This window comes from Hetaerina americana, unplaced genomic scaffold, assembly GCF_022747635.1.
Source record: "Hetaerina americana unplaced genomic scaffold, ioHetAmer1.1.p SCAF_13, whole genome shotgun sequence".
NCBI classification, from domain to species: Eukaryota; Metazoa; Arthropoda; class Insecta; order Odonata; family Calopterygidae; genus Hetaerina; species Hetaerina americana.
Window position 1 is genome coordinate 3159697 of NW_027286403.1, and position 17200 is coordinate 3176896.

Below are 17200 nucleotides of genomic sequence, written 5' to 3' on the forward strand. Positions count from 1 at the left end.
CCCCATTGCTCGGGAATGGCTGATCTTTGAATTAGGCCACGGTAAATAAAGTCTTATTGCCCCAATCAATGCCACTTCTCATTTTGCAAGCTATATATCTGCATAAATTTCTTTCCTGTTATATCAAAAGGATTCATTATGTCCTTAGTCCCCCTCCAAAGCCCACTCATATAGAATTAGAGGAATATTTTTTTGCAAGAAGGATGAAGATTCTGATTATTCTCACCGATTAGGCACATTTCTGCCCAGTGGATTTAATTCTGATCTGCATGAATTTATAAATGCTGAGCAGAGTGCAACTGCAGGTTTCAGATTAAAATTGAAGAACAAAGAATGAGGAATTCACCCCAAATGGTAGAGATGAGTCAATGGAAAGTTACAAACGTCACCAAACCAATTTAACCCATAGTCACAGTGAGATCTTAAACAATTAGATAAATTTTATGTGTTAATTTGTGTTAATATCTGTTTTTAAAAGTAAAAAACAGAGCTATAATATTCCTTGAATAAGACAAGAGAATACAAACTTGAATTGCCTGGCTTTGGTTTCTCACCTTGTCTTTTCAGGCATTAACCAGTTTTTTATCTGAGTCAACAGTCTCCTCTAAGACAGTTTTGTGTAGGAAATTTACTCTAACACCTAATAGAAAATAGTGATGGTAATAAATAATTTTAAAAATTTTGGACAGAGATATTATAATGTTAAATGTTTCATCCTACATGATAAATCGGTTAATAGTATTTTTTCACTATTAACATCACATTATATTAAAATCATAATGTTTTTCAATGAAGAAAGGCAATTTCAAAAGTTATGCTCTGCTTTTAAATCCAAGAACAAGCTGCTGAAATATAAATGAAATAAGTAAGAAAGTCATTTTCATTCACAGGAATTATTGCCTATTACAACCCGATTGTTTCTCTTGAAAACACTCAGTTCCCTCCAAATAAAAGCTTTCTTCCATCTTAATTCTAATTCCAAACTGACTACAGCCACCAGGGTTTACTTATAGTATATCAATAGACCTTGGAGTTTTTAATAATATTCTAGATCCTTAGTAAAAGAAGCTTTGATAGGATGGATTCTTAAAATATGAAGATCACTTATTTAGGAATTGAATTTTTCAATAACCATCATACAAATTGCCTCATATGTTGAAATGGAGTTTTTTTTTAGAGGGATTGACATTGGCTTTAGCAAAATGGGCATCGCCTGAAGTTTCATATCACTTTATTGCCAATACCATTAAAATGCACTCCTGTAATATTTACACAACACCCAAATTACTACTGAAGTTTTATTTTTACTCTACACCACCATTACAATGCTCAAAGCCAGAGCTGCTAATTTTATTAAACGTTTGAGAAGGAAGATTTTTCATTTTATATTAATTTTAAAAATATGTTTACTATAAAGTACTTTGATTACATTTATATCATAATTATTAATGTAATCAAAGGTATGCCTCAAATTGTTGACATAGGTATACATATACAGAGCGCAATGTCCATGGGGTGCTAGAACTGTGGGCAAAACCTTCATCACACATATTGAAAGGGCTTGATAGATCTTCTAGCCTTATCTTTTGAATTACTACAATCCATCGTTTTACAGCTTGTTGAAAGTGGATAAAAATCAGCCAGTAGAGTGCCAATGAATGGTTGAGTGCAAACAAACGTTTTGATAAACTGTTTCCTTGTTTGCAACCATCTGTTCTTAGAAGATAGATAACACTTGCTTACTCTGCATGCACACCTTACTTGCTGGAGTTATTCTTCTCTCTATGTTGGTCAACGTCTTCCAACCCATGTTATACTGTTGCCAAGCGAGAGAAGTATTCTGCTTGCCTTAGTTACATGCCTTGTATTGTTATATCTGTCTTTGGCATCTATCTTTCACGCACAGAGTTAGTTATTTTATTTTTAATGCTCAAGTTATGTTCCTGAAGTATTTGGCCCTAAGCCTTCAGAGTCATTTACAGGACCTCTCGTGATTCGGCTACTACTGCAATGTCATCTCCAAACCAGAGCATGTTAACTTTTTGGCCAGTCACTTTGTCTCATTGGACGATCAGCTCTTGTTCTTCTTTTATTGCCTTTTCTAAATATAAGTTGGATAAAGCAGATGAGAGGTTGCATCTGTCTAACTAATTTGTTTATTTTAACTTCTCTCTTCCCTTCGTTTCTCATTTTCCTGGTTTTTACCTGATTCTTACAGGGGCGGTGGATTGTTTGCTCGTTGCTATCCATTCCAAGCTTGTCTAGTGTCTTCATCATCATTCTCTTCTCGAAGTTGACGAAGGCCTTCTCCAAATCCGTGAATGCCATATATAATAGTTTATGTATGTGTATCACTTTCTCAGCCAGTACCGTCAAGCTGTGTTGCCTCTCTTAACCCTCGGTTTTTCCTGAGTCCGTATTGATTTTATGTGAGGCGCTTTTACATCCTTCGGTCTATTCTTAGACTAACTATTCGTTTAAAGATTTTCAATACTTATGAAATCGGTGTTTTCTTCTCCGAGTTTCTTCGGTATTTCAATCATCAAATTCTACTCGAAGTTTTTTGATGGCTTTTTACGTATCTATATTACAGTATTCCAAAGATAATCCACTTTGTTTTTATTTTAAAGGCTGTAATCCTTGAATAAAAATTTTGAAACGAATTCCAATATCAAATTAAACACGAATTCAAACAGTTTCAGCGCGCAGTCGATCGGGCATGTCAATACCATTTTCATTGGTTAAATGCATTTGAAAATAAATAACAATGGGTAAATGTTTATGCATACGACTCGCGATTAAAAGTACTAGGACATTTTTTTCTACTGCCGTATCGCTGAACAGCCAAGTAAGTAATTAAAAAATAATCGTTCATTTTCCACGAATTGAAGAACAACTGAGGTACGAATCTTCAGATTTCGTAATGATTCCCAATATAAATTATATTCAAAATTCGAAGACGTCGCCTAATAATTTTTATAGCACGCCGAAGATGTTATCAATGCTAGTTATGTTTGTTAAAATCTCGCTCCTTACAGTGTGCAATGGTTTATATGAAGACCAAATCGGGAAATTTGACTGGTAATTATTATTATAAGCATGTTTTTTGTCGGTAGTGCAATGCAAAATGGTAATTTTTCGCTATATATGTCTTTTGGTAAAGTTTTAATGATTTTAGTTTGATCTCATGGTGGTGTAATTTTTTTATAGGAGACAAAAATACGTAGGACAGCCTATATTTTCAAAATTTGGTGAAGCCGATTCTGGAAAGGTTTATGTAGCCACCGAAAAGAATGTTGTTGCTGCTTTCAGCTGTAAAACAGGTTTGCTTTGCTTTATTTTGCATAATCCTTGATATCCTTGAAATTTTTCTGTATCTACCGACTCTTCCAATTTATATTTCACGTCGCATTTTATTTTTATTGCTCCATACTCATGGAAGCAGAAGAGAAAATCGCAACCAGTTCAAAAAACAAATCCTAGATAGGCATTCAGTTGTCATTGGAACTAGAACTAAACTAGAACAATACCAACTTATAGAATAAAAGTGGCATAAGCGTGTAGAAAACCAAGTATTTCTACTTTGATTAAGTGAACCCTAATACTTTTCTTACATTAAATTTCCTTGTAAATTTAAAACATTGCATATACTTTTTCTGATTGAAGGGATCCGAATCAAATATATTCAAATTATAAGCCACGATCTTCGAAATGTCATCACGCATAGCATTTATTTGTTTCTCCTATGCTGAGGTGGAAAAAGTATTCTCAGTTGTTGTTTCACTAACCGGAATGAAGCAGTGGCAACTTAGTATTATGACCGCAGTTTCTGCATTTTGAAAGTTTTCCTTAAAATATTCAGAGCCCATAAATATATCACTGCAATAAATATTAATTGATTTCATGCCAACATTTTTATCCAGCCACCCAAATAAATTATTACCTTACAATATCTGCTTACCTACGGTATATTTACTACACATACTGGTTTATAATCTCTTCACAGGTCACCAAAAAAATCAACCTTTTTTCCATGACTTAGAGCAAAAAATGCCTTTCTATCAAGTTTAAGTTAGAATACTGATGCATGCATATTTTTGCTTCTACAGTTATGCACTAGTTTATGTCCTCTGGTTTCCATCTGCTGATGGATGTTTGTTCTTAAAATAAATAGTTCTTTCTGCATGATACTCATATTTTACATAGTCTTCAATAAAAGTGATATTTGTTGCATGTGACAAACTTCTCATCCACATCCACCCTAAACAATGATCACCATTACCTTGGCTCATGCTTCCAGCTTACTTTGTTTGGATGGCTGCACAGTCCATGCATCACTGCCAAAGACCCTACACTTGAATATATATCATTCCATCTCAATGTGTTGTAGGAGTAATACCTTTGTTGGCCCTTGCTAAACATATCTTGGGTAAAATGCGATTTCATAATTTCCGTTCCCCACTAATTCCTAGGTAGGCCTCTTTCAGCAAACTTTGTATGTGCCTGATTCATCAATGTCATCATTCCATTTTGTTGAGGTGAATAAGCCATTGTACAGGGTATGACATCATAACTTCCTTTTTTGGATGTGTTTTGCATTTGAAAAGAGCAAGTTATGTTGCTGCACCCTGTAATATAAAGAAAATAAAATGCCAATGATTTGTATGGTTTACTTAGGTTTGATCTGGAGGCAGGTCTTAGAGAAAGATGACCAAGGGGTAATTAACTTACTCCATGTTGGACCAGAGATACTGACTGTTTCTGGTTCAAATCCTGTGTATGTTCGTAAGTGGGATGCTAATTATGGATTTATAACAATGGATGCCACCATTCAATCGAAACACTTGGAAAGGTTAGCTTCAACTTGAATGTTAGATGGAAATAATAAAATTGATTGTTCATTTACTATGTAATTATAAATATTTTTCGTAATTAGTCCAGGTGACAAAAAGTGGACTCTAAAGAGTGGAGTACTCTACCAAGTTCACCTTAATTTGCCATCTCAAATTTCTGTAAGTACATATTCCGCATATGGAGGAGCTGAATTGAGTTATCGATTGATTCCCTCACAGTGGGCTTCTAAAAGTACGAGGTAATGTATGACTAAGAAGTCCCAAATATGCTTATAATTTACTTTGTATCTTTTACCAGTAATTCAAAGTTAATCCTTAGTTAAGTAAGCATATGAATAATATTTGTAATGTAAGTTGGTTTTGTATAACAATTACATGATAAAAAATAAATATAAGTTGGTAGATATTTTGAATGGGGATACTCTATGGTGATTATGGATATTACTATACTAACAAAATTAATGATGGGAAAAATACTGCCTCAGGTTATAGGTGTTTCCCTTTGCATATGTTGCATGACAATAGAAGTATATTTGCATTTGTTAAAATATTAATCAATAGTTATGTATGTTAATTTCCAGAAGAATAAGCTCTGCATTTGAACAAAATAAAATTTTGTTCAAATACCTCAGTTTTAATGGAATTCATTTATTCTCATAATTGATCTGCTTATGATGAGAAAAAATTCATACAACATAAAAGTATGCATGCTAGTTGTCTCTGAGATGAGAAAAAGAAAATTGGCTCATAATGACATATTATAAACTAGCATACTACACAATTTATGTGATGAGACATCACAAGTGTCATGTAATGATGTTGTATGATATATGCCACAATTTTCCCGACAAATTAAAGCATTAGGTTCATAAAATCTGAGTGCTTAACAAACAAATTCATGTATTAAATTGTCTATTTTAAAGCCTGTGATTTGGGTTGGGGTACATGAATGATTTTTTTGCTCTCCAGCTTTTGGTGGTCGGTTTGCCCCTTGGAATGTCAACGGGTTTCCCGGGGGCCAAACCACCAGAGTTAATATGATATCCATGCCCAAGGCAGGAATTGAACGTGTGACCTTTGGGTTAGCAGGAGAGAGTGTTGCCCACCCAACTAGCCTGGTTTGACTTGAATGATGGCATGAGGATAGAGTGCACAGGACCATTTCCATCTCAAGTCAGGCAGCTACCGCCAGTGTGTTGGGTGATCATCTCCAATTTAAGAAAAAGTATGCTCGTTACCCCTCCTTGAGAAAATAATTATTCCGAGAGGAGTTTGGAGAAAGTTTATTTTGACCAATTACACCGTTTAAATTTACTAAAGAAAGATTATGATTAATGAAATATGCATGGAAAGCAAAATTTCAATTTCGTAGAAACTATTAGGGCACTACCCCATTCAAATTGTATTTGTGAGTGAAAGTGGAGTGAAAGGCTCTTACACTTTGTTTACTCACGGCTCACTCAAAAGGCTTGGCCTCTGTGGGTGAGGAAGTCATTTTGTGGAAGGGGGAAATGAGCTTAAGGGTTCAATCATGAAAACTAGCAAACTCTGCCAAATCTGTATGAAATTTGTTCAGTAATCCTGTGGTTTTACCATCTTCCAACTTGCACCATTGATATATTTAAAACTAATGGTTCTGTCAATTTACTTATATGAAGGTGTTATACATTTTACCTAGTCAATGAAATTAATTAAATTTTGGCACCTGAATACATTATACCTGTAATGAGAGAGTATTTGTAGAAATCCAAATGAGGCAGGAAAGGTGATAGAAGGTTGAAGAGTATGTATCAGATGGGAAAACTATAGGCAAATGAAGAAGGGGTCGGAATAAGTTAGACATGTTGGATGGAAGACGTGAAGGGAATGAGGGGAGGTAGAATTCATGAGGAATTAATGAACAGTTTAATGGAGTGTGTGACATCAGGCTGTATCTTTTTATATGGAATTAAGAAATGTAGCAGTATTCATTTGGTCTTCTTCCAAAACCTAATCTAAATGGTAGACTACCAATGAATTATAATAATTCTTTGAAATTACCAAAATGCTGATTTTGGCAAATTGCTTTGATGATGCTGAAGTTAATTACATAAGTAGTGACATTTATTGAACTTAATTAAAAAACAAGATCAATGCAATGACAGCATAAATGAATACTTTCAAAATTCAACCTTGCAATTCAATGCACATTTTTCAATAAATTTTAGTGAAAGAAATGCCATTTTTTGGTAGGCAGCACTAAAATCTTCTAAAGATGTCGCCATAGTTCTTTCGTATTATATCTGCAGGAAAGTTTGAAATTTTTATAATATTGACATTGCACTTTCAATTAATGCTAATATAAGAAATGGGAATGATTATTTCTGTTGCAAATACAGTTGACATATATTTTCCTTTCATATGTTTATGGAAAATAAATGTCATGGCTGCTACCATCACAATTGAAATAAATAATGATAACTTGAACACAAAAATGTGTTAGTAAGTAAATTTTTGGGTAATTTTTGACTGAAAGGGCTAACTTTGACTTCTACTGTAGAGGTTATCACCTTAGTAGCATTTCTCTAATTTCATTGGAAAAAGTGATCTGGAAAAGTGATCCACTATGGACATGTGAGGAACTATCAGTTCATGTGCCCAACCTGATAAATGTAAAATTCTGGGAACAATATAAATTTAAAAAATGATCAAATATAACAATTATTGATCAATCTTACTCATCATCTGTGTTCATAATGAGTGCATCAATCTTCAGAATGAACAAAGTATATTAATACTGTATTTTAATATATGCATTATCAAATAAAATCATCTTATTGAGGCAAGCAGAGTCGGTGAACACCATGAAAAATAGACATCTAAAAGGAAAAAATATATTTCTAGAAGTTTAATTCGATTGATATCACCTCAGCATTTAAATGAAAGCTGCTTAATTTAGCCCATTTATTACCATAAATATAGAAAATTAGAAAAGAAAATGGTAATCCTCTTGAAGAAACAAATAAATTTAGTATGGTACATAATAAATTGCATGTATAATATGGCCCATTACAAATAAATGCCTACAAAATCAATGTAGAAACTTCAAGTCATGAAGTATGTATACTTATTGTACTGAACAGCTGATGCAGCTATAAATTAGCATTAGAAACATTCTGAAAGTTTGAGAATAAGAAAACTTAGAACAGGTATTCGAGAGCATATAACTGACAGTAATTAACTTGATATGAATAGGAAGCAAAAACAGTTAATCAAGTTCCAGCAATATTTAATGTTGGTAATTTCCGTTTCTTCATCTTTCTATATACCTGCTCCGTGGATACCTCAGTGATAACTGAGAGAAAAAAATCACAATCATGTGGATGATACCAGAAAAATTGAAAGTTGACTGTTGTGGGCAATATTGAGGTTATTAAAGGGCAAAGTTTTCTTGTGCTTGGATTGAGCTAATTTTCTCTTAGTTAGTGTGATGCGCTAGCCAACAGCTGAAAAAAGTTCAGAAGTGCAGGCTTTATTATGTTTTATAAATAAATGAAAGGACTAACTTTGTAGTTCCACACGAAAACGATTTATTCACACGACCCGGGTTTCGAAGTAAAACTTCATCATCAGGTGAAGTTTTACTTCGAAACCCGGGTCGTGTGAATAAATCGTTTTTGTGTGGAACTACAAAGTTAGTCCTTTCATTTATTTATAATGAATCGGTTCCATAAAGTTATGCCAGAAACCATTAATTTTATTATGTTTGTCATTGTCTGAAAGAAAATCTAAAAAGGCATCTGGTAATAAATTAGGATTAGTTGTAAGAGCTGCTCTGTGTTGGCCACAAGGATAAATCTTGAGAAATATCGCCACTAAATGAACTTGCGCGTTAACAACTGACCCCATTTTCTTGTTATATTAAAATAAACTCCTTTCTTTTGTAGTTATTAGGTTCTTCTGTATTGAATTCAATGTTCTATTCTTAAAAAAAGGGGATAAATCAGTCAAAAGATTGCAACAATCTTCACTAGCATTTCCCTTGAGCCTGGTGTGATCCCAAATTAATAATTAGTGCATATTGAAAAGCTAACCTGAACTGTTGTAAACTAAGGTTTTGATTAATAGCACAGTTTAACCTAATTACGTTGAAAAAAAAATCAATAGGGCTCTAGTTTTTAGTTCAGCCCACAATAACATCATGACCGCTCTTATGGAAGTTTGCATCCTGTGAAGGAGGATGGAATACCTTCATCCTTCCCAAATACTTTGATGTATTTGATGCACGCAGAATATAACTGGATTTTGGTCCAGGCTGATTTCAAGTGATCCAAAAGACTTGTTTCTGACTGCCGACTTAATGTTTTCTTATACTTGTTTCCATTGTCCCATTGAAGCTATTAAAAGTAGAATCCATGACCATTAGGAATTGTGCAGTGGCCATTCCACCCATGACCAAATATCTGTGTTAACAAAATAAAGATACTTATAATGCTGTGAAATAAGTAATATCATTTAAAAGAATAAAATACTTCATATCTCACCTTTTCCAACTGGTGTATGTTCTCATGCAGCTATGTGCTTACTAAATGCTTGCGCAGCTATATTTGTATACACTTTCTGGAATAGTGTTGGGGACAAGTAAGCTGGTGGGGTAAAAACCATATCTGATCTATTTGGTATGGCTACATCACATACCAAATTCTTTTTGTCAACAAAGATATATCGAAAACAGCATAACTTAATCTTACAATCAATGCAGTGCAATGGTAGTGTAAAAAGGTGACAAAGCATGTTGAATACCGTCTTTAAAGCTAATTCTAATGGATAATTAGTAATATACCTCAAAAGTAAGAATTTGGAGAAATCAGCAACTAGAGCTCTAGTGGGATCCTATTTAGTTACCAGAGGAATTGGCTTACCACCATTGTCTACAGGAATCCTTACATCATACTTAAGGAAAGGATTCTTGAAACATTTTAAAAGATTAGGAGGATCAAAAACTCTGAAAATTTTGTCTTGTTCAAAAACAAAGAAAGGATCAGAGAAAGTAGCATTAACAGATCTTTAATATTGTCAGAAACCATATCACATACAGTAGCCACAATTATTATGTCCATGCCTTTTTGTGCGCTCAGTACTTTCTTGATTAGTTGAGCCAGAATGTCTGATATAGTGTGCTACCATGGCTGAAGTAGAATGCCACAGGCTACTTCCATTTTTCACGAATACCTCGGATCATCATGAACGCTAGAGCCTGTTTGGCACTGGAAAGAAAATGATTTTTTTTAGATATTTTAATACCCCACAAGCCACTGCCCTGGTGATTACTGTTAGTTATATTGTTGTGATATCTTCATTTAAATATATCCACACAGCAATTGGCATTTTACTCAATAATTGTATTTTAATAGGGCGAGTGAAATTTGATTGAAAATCAAAAATTAAAAGAAATCTGTTGCAGTGAAAAGAAAACCAAAATGAAATGGCACAGAATTGTGTACATAAAATAAGTTGAACTTGATGAGAAGAGATTTTTGAAGTATTATATGCAACAAAAGTAAGATTTAATTTACATCTTTCCTTATAAATTGTGGACCACTTGTAAAAGCCTCTGGGTTAGGTTTGGTTTCATTTCTATGAATTCATGAAATACTGAACATGACACCAAAATTGACTTTAATTTGTAATTTGACCACATCTAGGTCTAATCCATTTCTTTAAACCGCCCAAATAATGGCCATTATTGAAAATACTCCTTCTGCGTATGTATTACTTATTGGGTTGAAAAAATTAATTGAACTAAATCATAAGGCATTAAATGTACAATTTATATTAATTTTGGTACCTTGGGTGACATGAATTCCCGTGTTTTTGAAAAAAAGGTTTTCCACTTCTCAAAGCTAGGCTCCTCTTTTTTTATAATTTCTTGCAATATTACTTTTATGAATGAATATTCTGAATATGAAGCATCAACATTTATTTTGTCAGTTAACTTAAGATCAATAAAAACCAACTAAATTAGTCACCATTGGGTATAAACTTGAAGCTCAAATATCCTTAAATATTTGAATGGAAATTTATCTAAATCACAATACCTTGTGATGTACTTCTTAATCGAGTATTAGCTATGAAACTGATTAATTAAATCCTTAATATGGTATAGCATTGGAGAAGTGCAAGACATGCTTTCTAATGGCAACATTTGCTCATGAAAAGTACCAGCTGCAGATATTTCATCATGAACTCCAATTCCTAATTTGTCCCCATTGGCAGCAAATTTCCTCATCAATTTATTGCTATTTTCGTACTGTGGTTTAGGAAATATTCCAATAGAGGAAATCATTTTTTCATAAGTCTGCCAAGATCCAGTTATAAAGACAACCATAAAATGGTATTTGATGGAGAAATCGTGCTCATTCTAATTCTACAAATCCACCGAAGTTTTTAAGTGACTCTACAATGTATGCAGACGATGAAAATTCACTCTAAAGTTTATTTGTTTAAGGGTCAACATTATTTTGGTAGCATTTTCATTTGGAGCTGGCAGCATTATAAATGATATGGCAATTACCAGCAACTAGATTTGGAATCAATTTTTTAAGGGAGCAAATGCAGAACTGTATTTGCATAATTTACAGAGGCATTTCTGCTGAATATGAAAATATATTGGACTGTTTTAAATGGAATTTTTCTGAAATTGAGGTAACCTCTTGCTAAGTTTTGAATGACATTTCATTTGTGTCCTCATAAAGATCTAATCCATGGCTTCCTACCCTGGGATTAAAATAACTGAATCCAGAGTGGAATAAATGCCCTATTTCCTCTTTTGGACGCATTGCTTGCAACTGAAAAGTAAACAGATTGAAGTTCTTCAGGAAAAGCATGTACAGACTAAGGAACAAGAACATTTTGGCAAATGGTGACAGCTAGTACTACTAATACTTCCCGAGTAAGTTTTTTTTAATTTTCAAGCATGCATACATTTTATGAGCTATCTAAATTTCACAATCTGTTGCTGAATAAGAACAGTGTTGATGCTTTTCATGATAAACATTTGTTATTTTTGCCCCTATAGAACATTGTTGCTGATAAAGAAATGACGTGAATTGTGTTTTTATTTTGTGTGATGCCAACGGATTATAGAAATTATGTGTTTTTGACCAATTTCAAGCCAACATACTTGATTGTGAAGGTGGTTGAACAAATAGAGTATCTTACATGGACAGGTTGAGTTTTCTCAAGCTTCTCAGAATGTTTTCCCTATTCCTTATCATGCTAGCGAAGTCCCCTTCTTTAGCTAAATTTATGATATTCACTTACCCAGGAAAAGGACAGAATTAAATGAGGAAATGCCTAAGTGTCAAAATAGAATTAGTGTACTATTTTGTTTACTTTAAATTTTAATTAATCATGTTTTGAAAGTACTACTAACTTTGAATAACAGTGACATTCAAAAGTACTTCATTATTTATTTGGAAAGATAGGATAGTAAATACACTGCCTTTCCTTATTCCTTGGACTTAAAAGTTAATAGAACTGTGGATATTTCCGGTCTTTCTTGTACTCTTCTTAGATTTGAGCTGTCACTTCAGGTCATCATTGAAATGCAGTATATATATTTAACCCATTCTAATTTAATAACAGTTATGTGTAAAAGTAATGACCAATTTATATTTGTAAAAATTTCATTAAACTCTTTGTTTAAATTTTTACTGAAAGATTTTGTGTTGAGTACGAACAATTAATTTGAATACCAAACTGTTTAACCGAATACTAAATGGGTGGAAGAATTAATAATGGTCTCAATAATCATTGCCCACAGGCCTAACCGGCTCTTTTTGAACTTGAGGAAACAGAATACTAGAGGATCCAATGTAAAACCAACCCTGGGTTTTGTAATAATTTCATAATTGCTTTTTTTCTGCGATACCAATACTTTGCATGCATATAAATGTACATGCTTGAGTGCTTAAAAAAAGATAAAAGACCTAATAGTTAATGAATCAAAATTTTTAAATATTACTTTCCATGCTTATTTCATCAAATATAGCACGTTTTAATAATTTTCAAGTATTAAATAATTAGTCCAACAGTAGTTTTTCCTAAAGAATTAGGATTATTTATTTTCTCAATGTAAAGTTAAACACTAAAATTAAAAAAACCTTGAGGATGGTCACTTGATGCCCCTTGTCTGTCTGCGATGGAAATGTTCACACTCACTTTCAAAAGTTTTGCAAACAATGAAATTGATTCAAAATAAACCTTCATGTTAGCTTCAAGTCATAAAGGACTTCTAAATGTTTAAAGATACTGAAAATCCGGGAAATCCACACTTCAATCTAAGAAGCCAGATTTAATGTGTTATGTGTTAAATGATTATCATTTCTTGTTATTAACTGCTATCTCTGATACATCAGCATCCAGCATGGGTTCAATGATAGCCTCCCAGAACTACATGAAATACATGCCAAGTTGCAAGTAGTATGAAATAAAATTCTTAAAATAAAAAATGCAGACAATTATTATTATAGATTTTAATTTTCAGATATGATGACAACAGAGGCCAGTGAGCTTAATGGATTCCGATACACCTGATTGCAACTGGATTTGCAGATCAGGCTGTGATTGGGATAATTCATACACCTGTAGTTTTAACATTGTGCAACATTAACTTCCCAGAAAGGTACCAGAAAATAAGTGCTATCTCAAAACCCTTGCTTCTGTCGTGTCTCATCTATCTAGGTCCTCTTTAATTGTATGATGCTAATAATCTTTATACCTCTTGGAGAAACTCAAGGGCTCAGAGCAACGTGGGCTGGTGTATTTTATCTAATTTTCCAGATGTGGATGCTATCCACAATAGCATACTCTTTGATTATCATTGCTTATCATTGCTGGAGTCCCGCAATATCCTCAAGGTGAGGGTTGAGAGTGCTTTTACACAATCTTGGCAGGAGTTTGTAATAATGCTGGTCTTTAAGTAGAGAAATAAAAGGATGAACACCAACAATTATCAAGCAATATCTCATGAGTTGCCCATGCTTTGTGATGGAACAAATGGTAAATTTTTTACTCATTTGATGGTTGTATTGATGAAACCGTCTTTCACATATCCAATGTGGCAATCTTTGGGTAGGTCAACCAACTCTTCTGGGCAGATATCTTTATCCAGGAAGACATCCATCTTCACCAGCATGTTGTAGCAGTCATCTTGGCTTAAGAGAAGGCTGGCAACATTTTCTTGCAGCATGAGATTTAAAGAATGTTGTGTGACTGGAGTTTTAAGACCAAGTACTTCTAAGGTTAGGATATAGAATTAGCTATCACAGTACATATTGGCTGGAAAATAGTGCCCTTCAAGTTCATGTACAGGGTGCGTTCCATAAGTAATGCGATTGAATTTCCTGTGCCGCTCCTATTTGTCGGGAGTGGGATCAAACCACTTGGAGTAGATGAGGGGATGCTAAGCTTTGCTGCAAAACCGGTCTCAGGGCTCTCCAAGCTGTGGAAGTGGCAGGAGGTCAGTTATTGTAAACATCTGCATGCCGTGTCATGAAAACGACCAAAAGACCAACTGAGTGGAAATTTCAAGTTAATTTTGGCAATGTATTGAATGAACCTGATTATTTGGACTACATGATCACTGGTGATGAAACCTGGGTTTTTTAATACGACCCAGAAACTAAACGCCAAAGCTCTTGAGTGGCACACCAACCAGCCCCCAAATCAAAATCAAATGAGCCAATCAATAGTGAAAACAATGCTCGTTGTCTTTTTCATCAGTAAAGGAGTGGTCCATTAGGAGTTTGTTTCTCAAGGACAGACAGTTAATGCTGCCTACTAAGTGGATATGCTGGAAAGACTCCGAAATAGGGTCATCAGGACGAGGAAAGACCTCTCCGCTACCTGGCAACTCCATCATGACAACGTTCCATGAGTCCGTGAGTTCCTGACCAAGCACCAAGTGTCAATGCTGTGTCCCCCCCCCCCCCCGATAGTCCTGACGTCGTCCCAGCAGATTTCTTTTCGTTCCCTTGGATTAAGGCAGCCCTGTTTTTTATCCATAGAAGATATCCAATCAGCCGTGACAAAGACCTTGCAAGAGGTCCCTGAAGACGCCTTCCAGGGCGCTTACCAGTTATGGCAGAGTTGCCAGAAAAAATGTGTAGAGGCCAAAGGACAGCACTTTGAAGAATTTTAGTGTTTGTGCAAATCTGTTCAATTAATTACTTTAAAAAAATGCATTACTTTTGGAACACACTATGCCATCACCATAAATAATTTTAACAAATGCTTTGAAGCACTGGTTTTGCAATCTCTTATTTATAGAAAATCTAGCTCATGGGCAGAGTTTTTTTATTCATCTGGAAATGTACCCTATAGGGCATTCATACCATACACGTTGGTTGTTACCATATTTAGGCTTTCTTTTAGGATTGCTAAGGTATTAGAATTCCAGCAGTAATTTAAAGAAATCCTATCTTCAAATTGAAACTTAATCCCAATGTACTTAGATGAGTCAAGGTCTGATTCTGCCTGCTCCTCTACTTTATTCTCAATCCACCATTGAATTATAAATGTCATTTTTAGTCCACAATGTGGTATTTACACAATGGAACTGTTTGCCATATGTACAGCTCTGCCAGAATTAAAACACTCCGTTTAATCTCCAATTTGTCTCCTCTCCATCCAATTGTCGGGGGAATAAAATCACATCTCCATGCAAGAAGGGACTTGAAATAGCATTCTTTATCTGGACTCCTGGATATGCAGGAATTGTACATCTGTGCTGGCTCCAGATCAAGACCTAAAGAGTTATTGAACCGAACAGCTATGAATAGCTTGAGGGAATGTTAGTGCACTTTACCAAAGAAACTGCAGACTTGATATCACTGTGGCCCTCTTCCATCAGGAGTAGTTGGAGGAAGAAGTTGTCATCACATTGTGAATGGGGTACTGTGTCCTGATCCACTCATTCCTCTGCATAATTACTGGATGCATAACTGGAAAGCAATAACATTGATACAAATCAGTCTGAGCTAAGCACTACCAATTTTGCGTAGTGGTCAATAATGTTTTTAACAAGTCTAGTGAATTGCAATAAATATAAGTATTACAAATTCTGTTGAGTGGTGGGTCCTTAGTATACTCGCTCTTACGTTGATTTCAATGGAACAATTTTTCTTAAACTGATATTTGTCGTAAAATAGATTGATTGCTGGCAAAGGGGACCTTTGACAGGAGCCCTAGGCACTTGGTCCTCTTGGTCCATTTTGCCTAACCATCTTTAGTCTGCCTGCAATGTGCAGATAGGGGACAAGAGTGCCATGGTAAAGGTATGGCCATCACCCATGGAACCTCCATCTGGGCCCAACATTGCTTAACTTTGGTGATCTAATGGGAAATGGTGAGTCATTGTGGTGAGGCCCTTGCCCTTGGTAGCATAGAAGTAAATACTATTGAAAAGGAATTTATTTTCTCCAACATTGACAGTATCGTATAGAAAAAAATTGTAGAAAATCTACTTTTCAAGCTTTGAAAGTTTAATTGGTCAACAGGTCTTCATACTTAATAATTTTTGTATAATGGGCAGATATTACAACATGAAAATTGCAATTATCTTAAATATTAAAAAAAAACTTTTTCATTGGTGCATTTTTATTTTTTCAGCAGGAAATTCAAACCACTCATATTATATTTGCAAATATCATGATTTATTTCATTCAAATAGGTATTGATTGCCATCATAACTCTATTCTATCCTCAGATATTAGATTGCTCTACAAACATATGTAAATGATAAGGCTATAGATTTATTTCTCTTAATTATCATTCTTTGCATGTTCTTTCTTATTATTGTATAAATAAAGGTAGAGTTGTACCAGAGAAGATATTTATATTTAGATAATTTACATTTGAGGATAGCCATATACATTGCTTGGTACAGGTATTTGTAAAATATATGCGAAACCAAATCTATGTCTTTACATTTAGTGATCACTTCCCATTTTATAGTTGCCAGTTTATTATACAATATCAAATTGTCTAATTTTTCAAATGATGAGAATTTCTCAGAATTTCAAAAGTTTACTTAAGAATATTTTATAATTTAACTCAAACATGGTTGAAGGTTATCTTCTTTTAACACATGTATAATCAAATATTTGTAGGCATATTGTAATATTAATGTTTCCCGCTATAGGAAGTGATAAATCAATTGTTTTCCCTAACTAATTTTTGTCAAGGTTTTTCTCTTTAGGAGCCATGATATTCAACAACAATCCAAATTCTGTACTGATTGGTTTTCTTTCAGATGTGAGTGCTCAAGAAATCGGGGCAATGGAAGTCACGTAGTTTTATTGATC

The 17200-nt window shown here is 34.1% G+C and overlaps 1 protein-coding gene across 3 annotated transcripts in view; it reads left to right on the plus strand.

Moving 5' to 3' along the window:
- Positions 1-2798: 2798 nt before the first annotated feature.
- EMC1 (ER membrane protein complex subunit 1) overlaps positions 2799-17200 on the plus strand; it is a 60261-nt gene continuing 45859 nt past the window's right edge. For 2 of the 3 annotated variants that reach the window (XM_071583146.1, XM_071583147.1), the window contains exons 1-4: positions 2936-3081; positions 3211-3323; positions 4678-4852; positions 4937-5092. In XM_071583146.1, coding sequence (XP_071439247.1) covers positions 2993-3081; positions 3211-3323; positions 4678-4852; positions 4937-5092 — 533 coding nt within the window. In that variant the 5' untranslated portion in view covers positions 2936-2992. Of the gene's footprint in view, positions 2849-2935; positions 3082-3210; positions 3324-4677; positions 4853-4936; positions 5093-17200 lie in introns of those variants that run through there. The other variant, XM_071583148.1, reaches the window with a different exon arrangement.